We start from the raw sequence: 15,156 nt of genomic DNA on the forward strand, positions 1-15,156 counted from the left end.
TGTGGGGAAAAAAAGTCTGCGAGGATATTTTGTTCATCTTAAAAAACACACTCAATTATTAGGATACTATCTTGAAAGTCACAAATGGATTCAAACAAAGTTATTCACCGAAGAAAAACGGACTTTCCTGCAACCAGTCTGAGAGCTCCACAGAAGAGCCAGTATCAGGAGGTAAGCAGACTAAATAGTTGTTGTAGCATTTCAAAAAGTGATAACATATTTGTGCACATTATCATTGTTTAAATGTATTAAACAATTCATGGTATAAATTAGTTTTGCTGATGTTTTGATAATAATGTTTTATTGTACGTAAACATCTGTTGTAGTTTTTGAAAACATTGCAGTCCAATTTTCATTTAAATGTTAGTGTTTTTCACCATCATCCAAAGGTGAACGACTACTAAAAATATGTAGTACTACTTTTAATTTATCTGTTTTTTTTATTGACATTCAGTGACAAATGTAGTGTATACATCCACTTCAGTAATCAATCACAGCACTGCTGCGTCATTGTCTAGAACAGAGAGAACTGAAATAATGAAACATAGAACATTAACACAGGGAGTGAGATGTGGTTAGTGCTGCACACAGTGTAAAGTTCAAGGCCAGGCTGTGTGGTATTATACAGTCCATCTGCTTCTTCCACCATTAAACAAATAGGATCCTTTTGTAGTTCACATCACTGTTATTCTCTCCATCCTGCTCACCTCCTTTGTGAGGTCCATCCACATATTCAGAGTTGAGTTCTGCATTGAAAGCTTTTTTTTTGTTGTTTAGTTTTTTGTGAGAGCCTTGTTTTCTTGCTACCAACAAAACACTAAACAGATGTTTGTCTCTCTGGCCATCTTTGGGGGATGAACCCACAAACTGAAATTTCACTTCAAGGAAGCAGCGACTTCCGAAAATTTGTTGTATTGCATTATGCATCCCCTTTCCTTCCAGTAAGTTTTAGTGACATGACCGTTTCAAAAAACCTGGTGATGATTTATGTTTGTGTTTTCAATATTCACCACTCCTGTTAAATTGCCTAGATTGTACTGAATTACTCAAATTTACTTTTTTTTTTTAATTAAATAGCAGACATTTGAGTCACTTTAATTGTAAGAAATATTAAAGTTCAAAACTCATTCCTTGTGTGAGCAGTGAAACTCTTACTGGTGATTTGTTCATCCATCCATTCACTTTATCCTGTTCAGCGTTCGGGCAATTTGTTTCAAAGCAAATTTGGATTTAAAACCATTATGTTGCCTATAAAAGAAATCCCCTTATTAATATAATATTAGAAATGCAACTGTAATTAAATAGCAAGTCAGAGTGTTTAAACTACTGTATGCAGAAACATGAATAATATTTGAGACATACCAGAAGAAAATACTGATGAAACTACCCCAGAGTAATTCTTGATTTCAGTAATTTTAGCTATTTGTGCAATGTGGAGGTGCTGTGATGACCGAATTTCCCATGTGAGATAAATAAATTGTTATCTTAGTGTTTTAAGCCTGCAGCATTTTTCCTGAATGCAAATGCAGCTGTCACATCAGGTGTTTGTTTGTTTTTACATGGCAGTCCACCACTAAAAGTCTTGAACTCAGTAAAGTGATTCGTCTTCTTGAAGACCCACTAACTGTAAGTCAAACCTGTTCTTCATTCATCATTTTTTTATGCTTGGTTATTTCATGATATAATATATTCTGTCCATTTGTTGAAGGCCAACCTGAAAGAAAGACACCTTTTTGTGCTGAAGAAACTCCTGAAAAGGTGCCAGATTGGATTTGTATCCTTTCTCCTGGTCATTACCTGATGCAGGACGTCATTATCACTTGCAGGATGAGGTGTTCCAGACTACAGCAGATAGTCAAGTTTTCCCTCATTATAATGTCACGGTGCGATGATGGAAATAAAGCTGATCTCATGCCACCTGAACATGAGGCCAAACGCTGCTCCCAGGGCTCTAATTTATGCTGCCTCACTGTGTCCGTCAGCATTTTCCTTCCACTGAAATACACTCACTGATCCCGATGACTCTTTATCCCCTCAAATCCTCTCTGTCTCAGGGATTCATATCTGTATGAACCAAAAAATTAAAAAAGCGATCTATTTTCTTTAGCTATCTGTAGATTTTGAAGGAATTGACGAACATGGCCAAAATACTAAACATCTGCGCTGACAAAGCAACAGAGCATCCTGAATATTTGCCCATTTTGTGTGAAGCAATTAAACTTTGCAGGTAAGAAGCTCACACAGTCCCAACCTACATGTAAACAGCTTTATTTCCTCAATAAAGAATCTAATCATCACTGTATTCATTCCATCTCAGGCTTCCCTTTCTAAAGGAGAGGGCATCAGACGAGCTGCACTACGCTCAGGATGTCGTTGATTTCCTCTGTCACATGGGTACACAGCACAACAGACATAGATACGCACAGATTGCATTTAAATGTTTTTGTGTTGCTACAATTAATTATGACTTATGAAAATTATGCTTAGACGTGAAAATAAATGAAGTAGAAACTTGCCCTGCAATAAAATACCTTTAATGTTTTGGTAACTCTCTACTCTGTATCTTTTTGAAAGCTCCAATGAATAACTCCTTGAAAAAGTGGCAAAGACACGATAGAATACCCAGCTTGTCTAATATTAGGATGTGGACTCTCTTTGACTTTTCATTATGTACATGCCTATGATTTAATGTGATCAAATACAACAACTTTACAACAATTTCCATGAAGGCCAGTTTTTTGTTGAGCCAGTTAGAGAGGTGATAATTGCAGTAATTACTGAGGCTTTACAGTGTACAATATATTGTGAGTTAAGTGTTCGAAGTTTCCCCACTGTCAGTCAATTCAGTGTCAATGCAATGTACATCTAATGTCTCTGCTGTTTGATCACATGTGACAAACGGGGGTCCAAACATGCCAGTTACTATAGATGCTGCGTAAAGCCCAAATAGTGGATCAGTGCAGTCTATTAATGTTATGATTCTACAGAAAAGAAAGTTGATGAGGAGTGACTGATGGATGTGTTTCTGTTGGCAGGTTGTCTGATGAGAGTGTCAGATGCTGACGTTAGGCAGCACCTAGTTGAATCTGTGAAATCATTCTACAGCTGTGTGGCTCCCAAACCGCTGCTCGACGGTACGGACCGCCCGGCCAAGCCAAAGCCTCGGACTTTCCCCTCTAACAACCGATTTTCTAGACTTTCACTAAGTGAGACTCTCTAATGGATCCTGTGGTGGCATGCTTGTGTTTTGTTTTTTCTTCTAATTTGCTTTGATTGTTCTCGTTTCATGTGCTATAACAAAGAAATAGTGAGTTAAGATGAAATTTTGCAGATTTTTGCAATCAACCATTCAATTGTCATCGTCACAAAAGTTTGTTCTGCTGTTTTGTGATTAGGAAAGGAATATAATGTAGTTAATATTGTACAATTTTGCCCAATTTATTGTAAAAATCTTCCCTAATAAAACTTATAAGATTCATTTAGTTGAAAAGCTGATCAGACATCATAAAACATGAAATTGTGACGCAAGATCATCAGTGAGGCTCCTTCCTCTGAGCAGCATGAAGGCCAACAGTGGATAAACTCACACTGACTGATGTGAAGCTGCAGATTCAATTTGCCCGCTTTAATGTTCTTTTCATTTTTGATGTTTAATCCCTTTCTAGAATTTCTTGATGTCATCTGACTTTTAGTTATTGGCTTTTATTTCTCTGTAATCCTTTGTTATGTCTTGTGATTACATTACTCTGTTTCTGCACCGATTCATTTTTCTTCCAAATGCTGAACTGTGAATTGATGACAGTCAGAATACATGTTTGAATATATCTCTTCCTCCCAACCAGAGCAGTTTATTGATTTATGTATTCTAAGATAGGACAAAAATTACATAACTTTTTCTTAAATTTACTTGATTGCAATCACTGTAGTGTAGAATAAAAAGTGCAATAGTGTATGTCCAACGGTACATTTTTTATTTTCACTTTATTATTCATGTGACTTTTCAAATCCCATTTTCCTTCATCGTCATTCTCTCATTTTTTTTTTATTTATTTTTTTTTTAAATTTTTTTTCAATCTGTCAATCCGTTCTGCACGGGATTGGTTTTATAGCTGTACTGTATGGTGACCTTTGCGCAGGGCTCCAGCCGACCTCTCCCGGCTACAGACTGCAGCTGCTGGAGTTCAGCGACCTGGCTCAGACGCTGCTCCTCTCCATGGCCACGACGGAGAACCAGCCAGTCATTAAGCTGCTGCTCCTGCAGACACTCCAGCTCCTCTCCAGTTCCTCGGGTCAGTCACTGATTTTGCTGATTTAAGGCTGCAGTGAGTGCTTAGAACATGTCAAACATGTCAGTCCAGCAGATTACCTCCTTCATTATGGGGAGCGGCACACTCTCAACAGCGCGAATCACCATATTACCAAGAATAACAATCAAACATTGATGTTAAGTGTCCCTCTGCCAATGTCAACAGGTCACAGGGTTGTTTTTATGAACCACATCTTCATGACTTCATTGTGTTTTTCAACCACAGATATGAACTGCGCTTCAATACTGCATGTAAGAGGAGCGGAGATGATATGTCTCCATATGACTGAAGCTGACCCGTCCGGTCAAACCCTTTTCCGATCCACCGAAATCCTCTGGAACCTTCTGGAGAGAGGCAACAAGGACGTGGTCACCGCTCAGCTCAGCAGCTTGGAGTGTGTCGTGTACGTTCTGCCCAGTGTGGCCAGACAGCACATGCCTGCTGTTCACTTTTCTAAAATGTCAAGAGTTTTACAGTTGTTGCATATCAGTACACATTTGATCCTGTGAATTGTTCTAAATTTGCACACTGGTTTTTTTTTTCTGATTGTCTTACTTTCTGTGTTTTTGTCTCAGATCTCTGAAGGAGGCCTTTTTAAACCAGCTGCTGAATAGCTCTCAGAATTTTCACCTGCAGCTCAGAAATGATCTGCTTGTGGTCACAACTCTCATCGCTGAAAATCCAAATGCTCCGCTTATTGTGAGTCCTGGACGCTTAATTAGGAAACAGAGTTAAAGCTTATGTCTCATGCTTATGAGTTGTGGTAAATGTGCCCTGACTGGTTATCTTAACAGCATGTTTCTGATTTACAGGAGAGCTTGTTTGCAAAAGAGCTTGTGGTTTTTGCCACATTTCCAGAGAGTGAGAACACTTTTTCATTGTATAAGTCATTTGTATTTCCCTTTGGTCAAGCAGAAAAGGTGGTTTATGCTTCTTTTTTTCAATTTCAGTGAAAAGTCGCAATTCTTTGGTTCACAACCTGAAGCTCACCTTCAACAGTGAAGACCTGAAAATGAAGAAGTTGCTCTTAAACTTGTTGGTTTTAATGTCTCGTGACTTCGCTGCTCTGGAGGTCCATCACGTTCACTCACAGCTTTCAACAGTTTCTTGAAATATTATCCCCATAAATCTGACTTGTTTTTTTTTTAATGTCACAGCTTTATAGAGAAGAGCGAGTGATGCCGGCCCTGCTGGCCCTCGTGAAGCCGCCCGCTGCCTCGTCGGAGCGCCGGTCGGGTGTGCGTCACTGGTCCGTGGTCCAGCGTGAGGAGCTCCAGCTGCAGGCACTGGCCACCCTCAACACCGTCGCCCCGCTCATGCTGGATGACTACATGTCGTGTCAGGGAAACACCTGTCTGCTGCTGCTGCTGGACTGGTGTGTGGGACCAGGTCAGGACACAGAAAAACAAGAGGATCTGGTTAAGAAAGGTCACAAAGGAGAGTCACTGCTTCAGATCATTTGTATATTGTCAGAAATGTGAAGAAATTATACTCATTTATCATATTTTGTCTGTAACGCTAAGCCCAAATAAGCTCAAACTTTCCAAAACTGTCTTTTCTCCTTTACACCAGATGCTTACTTTGGTCAGGGTCACAGCTTTCACAGCACCGGAGGCAGAGGCACTAAGAAGGCTCAGCTGCGACATTGCATCAGACTGCTGAGATCTGTGGCCTTGCTCGGTGAAGAGAGCGTAAACCAGGACCTGTGTGATCAAGGAGTCATCAACCAGCTTCTGGGTAGCTCCGTTCAAATCAACATTTACCGTGAACAAGCAGGTAATGAATGCAGCAAAGTTGGATCTGTGTGGTTTTGGCAGGGATCCTGACCCAGATGGAAGCAAATCCTGATGAGGATGACTTAATCTCTCTGGAAATTAAAGCAGATATTCAGCTGATCCTTTCAACGTTGTGCGATCCCGACATGCATAGAAAGGTGAGGCAGAGAGTTCAATAAAAACACTTCTTTCCTGTGCAGGAACTTTTTAGAATTATGAATGTGTTTGTGTGTTGTTGCTGTTTTTTTTATTTTATTTCAGGATTCATTCTGGACAGATCACCAGTCTATCACAGGGTAAACATGAAAAAAAAGTAAACACAATCAAACTCATTTTCGCTTTTTAATGTACTTGTAAAAATCACCAATTTAACCTCCAACACACGTTTTTGGACTGTTGGAGAACATCGGATAATCTGGAGAGAAGCACTCGAGCAGGTTGGATATGCAGACACATCCATGGAGAGAAGCCTGAGTCCAAGCCTTTAGTCACTGAACTTGATTGTAGGTGTAGATATGTTTGCGTTGGACTATCTGCCTCTCAGTGTTTGCCCTGTGTTGGACTGGTGACCCATCCAGGGCGTGTTCTGCCTCTGCCCAGCCATGATCGGTCCCAAAAACCGCCGTGGATGGGTGGATCTTCTGATGCAGACCCCTCTGTAACACTATGTTGCAGGAACTTTTTGGATCAGAGGGAGTTGAGTTGACTCTTCATTTCCTGAAAAAAGGCTCCGACAAGTTCTACAGCGGCCTGGGACACAACAAGCTGATCCTCTCGACCATCGACTGTGTGTGGTGAGTTAATTAAACACTCTGATAGATTAACTTGCTAAGTTATTTTCATCCATTGAGATAGAAATGCAGGATTCCTCTATATCTGAGCTCAGGAAAGTTTCCCTGTTGATCTGTATCTTTCCTTTGGCTCTGTACCTGCTGCAGTATATGCTGTTACCTAGAGATCAATTTGTAGCGCCTGAAGTCGGTGGAAAGACATATTTTCGCGCAGCTGAAAATGTTTGTGTGCTGTGGTTTGGAACTGTAGCAGCTTTTTCTGTGTGTATTTATTTTACCTTAAAAGACAAGAACTTGACAGAACTTACACCATGTCAAGCCGACATACAGCGTGGAACTGAGTCGACCTTGTTTTTTATGTGCGCCCTTTGGGATGTCCCTCAGGTCCTGTATTGTTGGCTGTTACACCACAGAAGATTACTTTTTGGCAAAAGAGGGAATATTTCTTCTGCTAGACTTGCTCAGTGTAAGTAGCTTCATCCTCAGGTTTATGTTGTGGAGAAAAACTTAGCTTTTTTTCTAACTAAATCCTTAGGATAATACAAATTTTAATTCCTTTTTCTGAGACATATTCATTACCAAAGACTTGCCGCCTGTGACATGTATGTTTTTTCTCAGATGAGTCCTAAATGTGTGCACGGTGTCGTCCTCGCCACCCTGCTGGAGTTGTGTGACAACCCAAACACGCTGTGTCACATCCTGAACTGGAGGGGCAGCAGCGGTCAGACGGCTCCCGGACTCCTGCTGCAGCTGTGGAGGGAGGAGGAGGAGGCGCTTGGCGTCCCACGTAGCCAACACGGAGGAATCACAGGTCTGTCATGTGAAGCTGACGACACACGTCTGCTGGAGTATTGGCTCTTTATGGTTATTCAGAGTAACTGACCTTGGCAGCAGTCAGAAGCAGATTCACGCTCTCACTTTGGGCTTGACTTGGGCGTCTTTCTGTGTGAAGCTTTCATGTTCTACCGGGCTATGGGTTTTTATCTGGGCCCTCTGGTTTCCAAAAACCTGTACTTGATGTTGAACCTAAATTGCCTGTAGGTGTGAGTCTGTGTGTGTGTTTGTGTGTGTGTGTGTGTGTGATTGTCTGATCGATGGATTAAAGAGCGAGGGGTTCAACACAGCAGTGGTTTCAACACAATCATTCAAACCTGTTTATTATCACCGGAATTGCACAATTGAGACTTTAATTCTGGGTCAGCCACTTCTGTTTTTATCTATATTTGAAATGTATTTTTGATCGTTTGTTTTATTTTGTATCAACCTGTTTCGAAGATCCTAAAAAGCCAGTCCTCAGTCATTTCCACCCCGACGACATCCAGCTGTCATTTCCTCCTCACGTGCCGAGCGCTGCTGTGCTGGAGGTCTCAGAAAACCTGCGGTCAAAGATCTACTCCATTTTCTGCAAACTTGGTAAAAGACGAACACCATTTTATTTCTGAAGATGTTTGAGCCAATTTTTGTGAATACTTTTATGATTTAATTTCCTTTTGGTCATATCACGTCTCATATTGCATTTCAGTTTTAGATCACGTACTTCATGTAACGCTACTTATAGGATGAACAATTCTCAATAATTTAGATCTCTCACAGCATTTTCTTTATCATGTGTGATTTATCACGTCTAAATCAGAAAGTCTGATTCAAACAGACAGAATTTGGTTTCAAAAAATGAAGAAATGCTGTTCCAACAAGAGGTGGTAAATCTGCAAACGGGCTTTGTTGTCAGGTTTCCAGGAGCTTCCCGGGTTGTCAACTAGAGACTACATGACTCTCAGCATCATCAGGAGATATTTGGACTTCAAGGTGAGACAAGAGAATATGTCTTCTGGCTTTAAATGTAGTGTTAAACACACTTGTTAAATTTTGAAATTGCTGTGTGTTGCACTCAGAAATATCCCACTACCACACATTTCCACATTAACTGAGCACATCAAACATGGAGCAAGATCTAACTTGACACAGTTTTTATCAGCCTGAACGTTTGTCAGACACTTATAACAACATCACAAATGTTTTCCTTCAAAAGCTGATATTTTGTGAGATCTTGTGAGATTTTTTTTTACGATTAACAAATATTCTGGTAGAAATGCATGGTTCAGTTTTCAAAAAGAAAATTTTACAGAAATACAGAAACATTAAAATCACTGTAAAGCACTTTGTAGCTAAGATGTGTTTCACATATGAAGTTGCCTTGTCGTGTCTATGAATGGAAGGGCAGTCGAAAGCTAAATTTCAGTTTGAGGTGACCTAAACCAGTGTGTCGTTTGTGATGGTGCTGCAGGTCGGCGAGGTGTGGGACGAGATCAGGAAGGAGCTGAGTCTGGATGGTGTGAGGCCGATCAGCCCCGACCAGGGGGCTCTGACCTCCATCTGTAAGGTCGCAGAGGACACGGCCAGATGGATCTCTGAAGAACAAAACAGCATCCTGGAGCAGCAGACGAAGGAGGACATGAGCCAGGAGGAGCTCCTCTACACTGAGGTGCTGACGCTTCAAACCACCTTTTTTAAATCAATAAACACACCAGAGAATTCATGTAACATTCCAGCACTGGATGTTGCTGCTGAAAGGAATCTTTTATGACATTTTCGGGGATATGTTCAATGTTCACTCCATGTATTTGGTGTTTTAATTACAGATCAAGTCTCACTGGAAACAACGCGAACTAAAAGCAAAGTCCTGGGACAACTACGTTTCCAGAACTTCAAACTATGAGATCCTGAAGGTTTCGTAATCTCAGATCCCGTCAAGATTAAAATTGATTCGATACTAGTCGGAACGGTAATGTTTGTTGTGTTTTTGTGTCCAGGAAGTAAAAGCACAGAGGGAAAAGCACAGTGAATCATCCAGAAGTAAACCAGAGCACGAGGATGCTGCCGTTCATCCTACAGAGGTCTGCCAGCAACACACAGTCTGATTTCACAGTAACGTACGGCTGAAGGATTCAGCCTCATCAGATAAAACGTGTTTTCGTTGGAGCTGAGAATTTCCTCACGTTAATTCCCGTTGGGCCTTTCTGTCCGTCTTTCTAAGTCCTCCCCTCTGCTCCTCTGGGCTTTTTCCTGTGGGTTCTTTGGTTTCCTGCCACATCCCAGAAACATGTGTTTGAGCTTAATTTGTAATTTTAAATTGACTATCAGCTTAAATATGATCTTGTTTGAGTGTCTGTTGAGAGTATTGTTCATGAGAAGATGGACGAGTGGGTGGAAGATAAAAACTATAGCTAGCTGAGACACGGATAAAATCTATTTTCTAAAGGAATTTCAAAGTTTTTCAGAACCAAATAGAAATTTCCACTTAATTTTTTCACACTCCTCTATTTATTCCAAGAAATAGCTGCATTTACACAATTTGAGACAGATTTCTTCTTTGTGAGTTGATTTTCTTGATTGAAAATGGCCTTGAATTTCAAGAAACGTCTTACACAGAATCCAATCCAGTTGAAAACTTTAAGCTATTATGACAGTCACAAGAAAATTTACTCATTTACATCATAATTCCTTTATGTTACATAAAATGTCCCACATAATGGGGTTATGTCTTCATCTTGAGTATGGGGACCGCGGTTTGGATCCTAGTTACAACAGGAAGTGGATTCATTGTAATGAATCGATCATGTGTGCTAGTTGCAGTGACTTGCTGTGACGACCCCTGTACAAATTTGACATGTTGAGAAATGATGCAGTGCCATCACTGCTTCCACACGCTGTGCTTTGCTGTGTTTTGCAGCATTTCATTGGCCGTGTGGTGGCAGTGGAGAGCACAGGCGATCAGGGGCCTGCAGGAGTGAAGCTGACACTGGCCAGAGTTCCAGTCCAGTCTGCAGGTCAGGACAGAGAGGAGCCAGCAGCGCCAGACCCGGAGTACTTCAGCACTGTGTCTGTCCAAAACTGATTCCTCCAAAGAAACCACTTCAAAACGTGACTTTCACACTGTCTTACTGTCTTCAGTCCTGTAGCACATATTCAGAAAGCACTAAATGTATGTACGTTCTCGATGAATGACTGTCTCTGTCCGGCCTCCAGCTTCATTCTGTGTCTTCATGTATTGAATGAATCTGCAGCAGACGTGACGTCGCTCGTGTCTGCACAATCAGCACCTTATAGTTCATCTCCCCACTTCTTTTACACACACACACACACACACACACACACACACACACACACACACACACACGTGTGTATATATATATATATATATCTGGAAATAAATTAGTTAAAATACTAAGAAAATATGTAGAAAAAATCATTTTACAAACAAAACATTTTATCAGCTACAAACTAATGAAAAAAATGTTTTTAAACAATATTTTTACATCTGTCCACACTATATTCAAATCATTAAACCTTTACATGCAACCTATAGATGTTTTTTTTTTTTAACTCTTCCCCCAGTACACATTTACGTAATCAACAGAGCGCTTACATAGCAGCCCTGAACAATCAATGCAGCATCATCATGGAAACAAAAGCCTTACATAATATCTAAATATCTTCAAACAAAAGAATCCGCAGGCAAATTAAGCTCAGTAACAGTGAACACTAATTAGGGACAGAAACAGTTTTTGTAGAGGCCAGTTGTTACTTTATTTTCCCTCCCAGGTTGAAGTCAGGACAGTCCTTTAAAAGTACTTTCTCCTTTTAGTGTTGTTTTGAGTTACATAAGTCACTGCAGCACATTAACACACATGTTCCCTCAAGCGTACAACATGCTGCACAGAGCCTCTTCTTCTCCTCACCCTTTTCACTGGCTGGATGACCAAATCCTCCCTGACAGGCCAGAGCTTTTTCATGCCGCTCTGTGAGTGTTGTGAGGCCACCCGGCACACACTGGGACAGTCACTGTACAAAAGAGTGGGCATACACACCGCAGCCTGTTCAGGGCAGCAGTCTGCCTGCTGTTTGTTCAGCTTCACATGCTCCCAGCCTGACAGAGGCTGCTGAACGGCCGCCGCCGCCGCCGCCGATGAAGCCGGGGACGAGTCTGGGTGCTGCTTTTGGATCAGCGCTGGCTGCTCATCAACTCTTTGACGACCCTTCAAACTGTGAGGAAGCTTATATTTCATCTGGTCATGCTGTAGGAAAATCACCACTATTGATACGTGTTTTTAGTTTAAAAACTTCTCCTGTCACACAAATTTGTAATGTTGAAGTGATAAACAAATATGCCTTAAACTACATTATATTGTTCTGTATACAAATAATTAAATCTTTTTAACATTATGTATATATTAATATGTTAATGTCAATAAAGAATGATGTCCGCATGAACGTGGTTGTTTTGCTGTCTTAGTTTTCCCAAAAATGTGCTGGAAAATGCAGAATTGATCTATGTATGTCTGAACAGAACCCTTCTGAATTAAGAGTTTAGTTTATTTTTCCAGTGTATTTTTTTAATCTTACTTATAAGTTCAAAATTACTTGATTCAAGGAGAATCAAAGCAATCAGTTTTCTTTGTTCATCACTCCAAAGTAGTTTGATAATCTCTGATTTTTTTTAAACAAGCTGTGTCCAGCATGATATATAATTAGATATTTTTATTGAAGTAGCTCAGTTCACAAAGCCAGTGATGCTCACCGTTGCATGAAGCCACCTTTATTTTTTTCCTTACTCTTCATTTTCATCTGCCTTTTGTTAATTGCAGAATCCAGCTGTTGTCCTTTAAAAGTAACATTTGGCAATAAGACTCTCTTTGATTTAAAGCATGGGCATCCATTCTTTCAGCAAAGCGTCGTTCTGCTCAGTCGACATGAATGATTACAATGTGCCCCTAATGAAGCCTGCAGAAATGGTGATGGTTTCCTTCTCCCACAGAAACTGTGTGAAACGCTCCAGCAGTCAGAAATGATCCTCAGACTGGGCCGACTGACGCCGGGATACTTTCGCCTTCTCCAAGTCAGTGTCTGTTTGTGCCTCAGTGATGCCACTGTGTCTTTATCACTCGCATGTCCCTCTTTTATTCAGCTGGATGTGTTCATAGAGCAGCTATGTGCTGTCCTCATGACAAATATCCACTCATAGTTTTGACCAAGACTTAAGAAACACTGTTCTTTTTTAATGTGAATCCATCATGCTGATATTGCATGTTAAATTATTCAGTGAGAGGTGGGGCTTTTCTCAGGAGGGTTAAGTTATGTAACCTGTTCAGACTCTACCTCACTGCCGCACGTTCTGAATGAGGCACAAACACAGATACCAGATACCAGCATTTCTTTCATTTCTTTTGCTTTCCACAGCAGAAACATGTTAGCTGCTATTCTTTATGTGATTTCTTGGTTCAGAATGATGCTTTTATCAAACTCACTGCAGCAGGTCGGTTACTTGCTGATTTATGATCAGACATGTTATTTGAAAACTATTTTTATAGGTGCAAATGTTAGAGAAGCCTCATGTGCTACAAGATTGGCAATGATCATGTTTAGTCACGCGTTATTATCCTGACTTGTTTTTTTAGCTGTGAATATTATTGTATCATCGTGGTATATGCAGCCCAAACATTTTAATATCTATTTATGAGTATATCAATCGGTAATGTTCAATTGATCATCACATCTGTAAAATTGAGGTGAGAAACAAACAAGTCCAATCAGCTCTGCTTTAAGGCTTTTTGAGACATGATGGAGATAGGAAATTCATTAGGAAATATTAAAATTGCAAAACAGAAACAAAAAGAAATACTTAGTGAAAGAAATCACACAATTTTAATGCTTTATTAAGACAAACCCAACTTTTAAACAGCGGTTTGAAATAACTACAAACAAAATAAGCTAAAATGTCCCTTCAAACAAGAAAGAGCCTCTAAGGATGAGAAACGTTACGTCTCAGTTTCTTAAAGTTACCAGAGGGCGTCAGATCATCAGTGTGTTTTAGTTCTTATACCTTATTAACCGCAGTATTCTGTCACAATAAACAAGGTTAAGAAAGCTAAAGGTGTTATTTAACAGGTAAATACGGGCAAAACACTGAATACCCCTCACCCTGGCACACATGGAAACCTGCTCTGGATTTCAGATGACTGAGCTGACCTCAGTTCGGTCCTGAGCTGAATGAATTTGTTGAAAGTATCAACACACTTACAGAAGCAGTGTTGAAACATTACAGCTCAGTGAACAGAGACGAGACTGTAAATGTGCCATGACAGTGTAACAAACCATCAACATTAACAAAACCGAAGCACAGGACAAAGAAAGCAAATGTCTAGACATACCGTATATGGAAATTCTGCCTCTAATGAGCTCCGCAACATTTGTGTGATATCCTCTGTGAATACAGTTCAGACATTTAAAGAAAACAAATCACATTTTAAAAGGTTTTATCTCATACATTCAAGTAACTTTTTTCCATTGAAAGCTTCATTTATTAATATAGGTTAATTATGTTGTCAATTGTCAAAAGGCTGATCCCTCCTTGATGTGAATGCATCAATCTTTGTACATAATCCAAGTGAGCTTTTACCTCTCAAACAACAGAAACCAGAAACACAAGAATGCCTTTGCAGGTTGTTAATCAAGTTACTTCGATATTCATTCACCTTGTGCAAATGTGTTTGTCTTGTACAGGAAATTCAAAATGTATAAAATTGCCCATGATTTAAAAAAGGGGGGGTGATGTGTATAATTAATCATTCCTGTTTAGGCTCAGCTAAGGATTTTACTTACAGTCACACCTAAAGAAAAGCTGAACTTCCAGTACATGTTTTTAGAATGTGGGAAGACACCAGAGTCTCTCTGGAGAAGACCCGCAATGCTCTGGGACAACATGCAAACTACACACAGAGGAACCACCAGACCTGGACTGAAACCCAGAATATTGTCAGTGTGAGACATGATGAGTGTTCGCCACTGCAACTCTGTGCTGCCAGAGATTAAAATTATTCTTTAAAAAGGTCATGTTTTGTGATTCCTGCAGTTGTTTGGTTGTCGGGTTGTCAAACATTTCCTGTCTGGATGTGATCACTGGATTGTTGATAGAAATTATGATATCTTTATTATACCAGGGAAAAACCAATGCTACACACGAGTCTGGTGGAATAAAAAGTTGGATAGTTTTTTCATGCAATAATATAACAGTTACAAATGATTATCATGGGGAAGTCACCTGTTCATCTAACCCTTTTTCTGTCCTGTCTGCAGAGGCAGGTGTCAGGCGAGGTCCGCATGCAGCCGCAGGGCAGCCTGATCGACCCCCTCGCCATGACGATGGCCGCCGTGGGGGTGGGAGTGTCTGTGTACAGCGCCAGGCAGATGGCAGACAGGGTCCAGCTGAAGCAGCCACATGCCTGA

The 15,156-nt window shown here is 40.4% G+C and overlaps 1 protein-coding gene across 2 annotated transcripts; it reads left to right on the forward strand.

The window, feature by feature from the left end:
• Positions 1 to 79: 79 nt before the first annotated feature.
• cfap69 (cilia and flagella associated protein 69) lies at positions 80 to 10,854 on the forward strand. 2 transcript variants are annotated; one of them, XM_030120810.1, is made up of 23 exons: positions 80 to 171; positions 1,567 to 1,626; positions 1,709 to 1,774; positions 2,118 to 2,227; positions 2,318 to 2,394; positions 3,036 to 3,206; positions 4,137 to 4,289; positions 4,533 to 4,710; positions 4,883 to 5,006; positions 5,120 to 5,168; positions 5,258 to 5,379; positions 5,465 to 5,696; positions 5,880 to 6,044; positions 6,125 to 6,240; positions 6,758 to 6,876; positions 7,258 to 7,339; positions 7,492 to 7,684; positions 8,149 to 8,286; positions 8,603 to 8,679; positions 9,158 to 9,355; positions 9,513 to 9,599; positions 9,684 to 9,767; positions 10,604 to 10,854. In XM_030120810.1, exons 1-23 carry the CDS (start codon positions 85 to 87, stop codon positions 10,766 to 10,768), a joined length of 2,853 nt encoding a protein of 950 aa, XP_029976670.1. In that variant the 5' UTR covers positions 80 to 84; the 3' UTR covers positions 10,769 to 10,854. The 2 variants fall into 2 exon arrangements, with proteins under 2 accessions (XP_029976670.1, XP_029976671.1); XM_030120811.1 differs by having other exon boundaries at positions 3,036 to 3,134.
• The last annotated feature ends 4,302 nt before the right edge of the window (positions 10,855 to 15,156 follow it).

The sequence above is a fragment of the Salarias fasciatus genome, chromosome 22 (genome assembly GCF_902148845.1).
Source record: "Salarias fasciatus chromosome 22, fSalaFa1.1, whole genome shotgun sequence".
NCBI lineage: Eukaryota > Metazoa > Chordata > Actinopteri > Blenniiformes > Blenniidae > Salarias > Salarias fasciatus.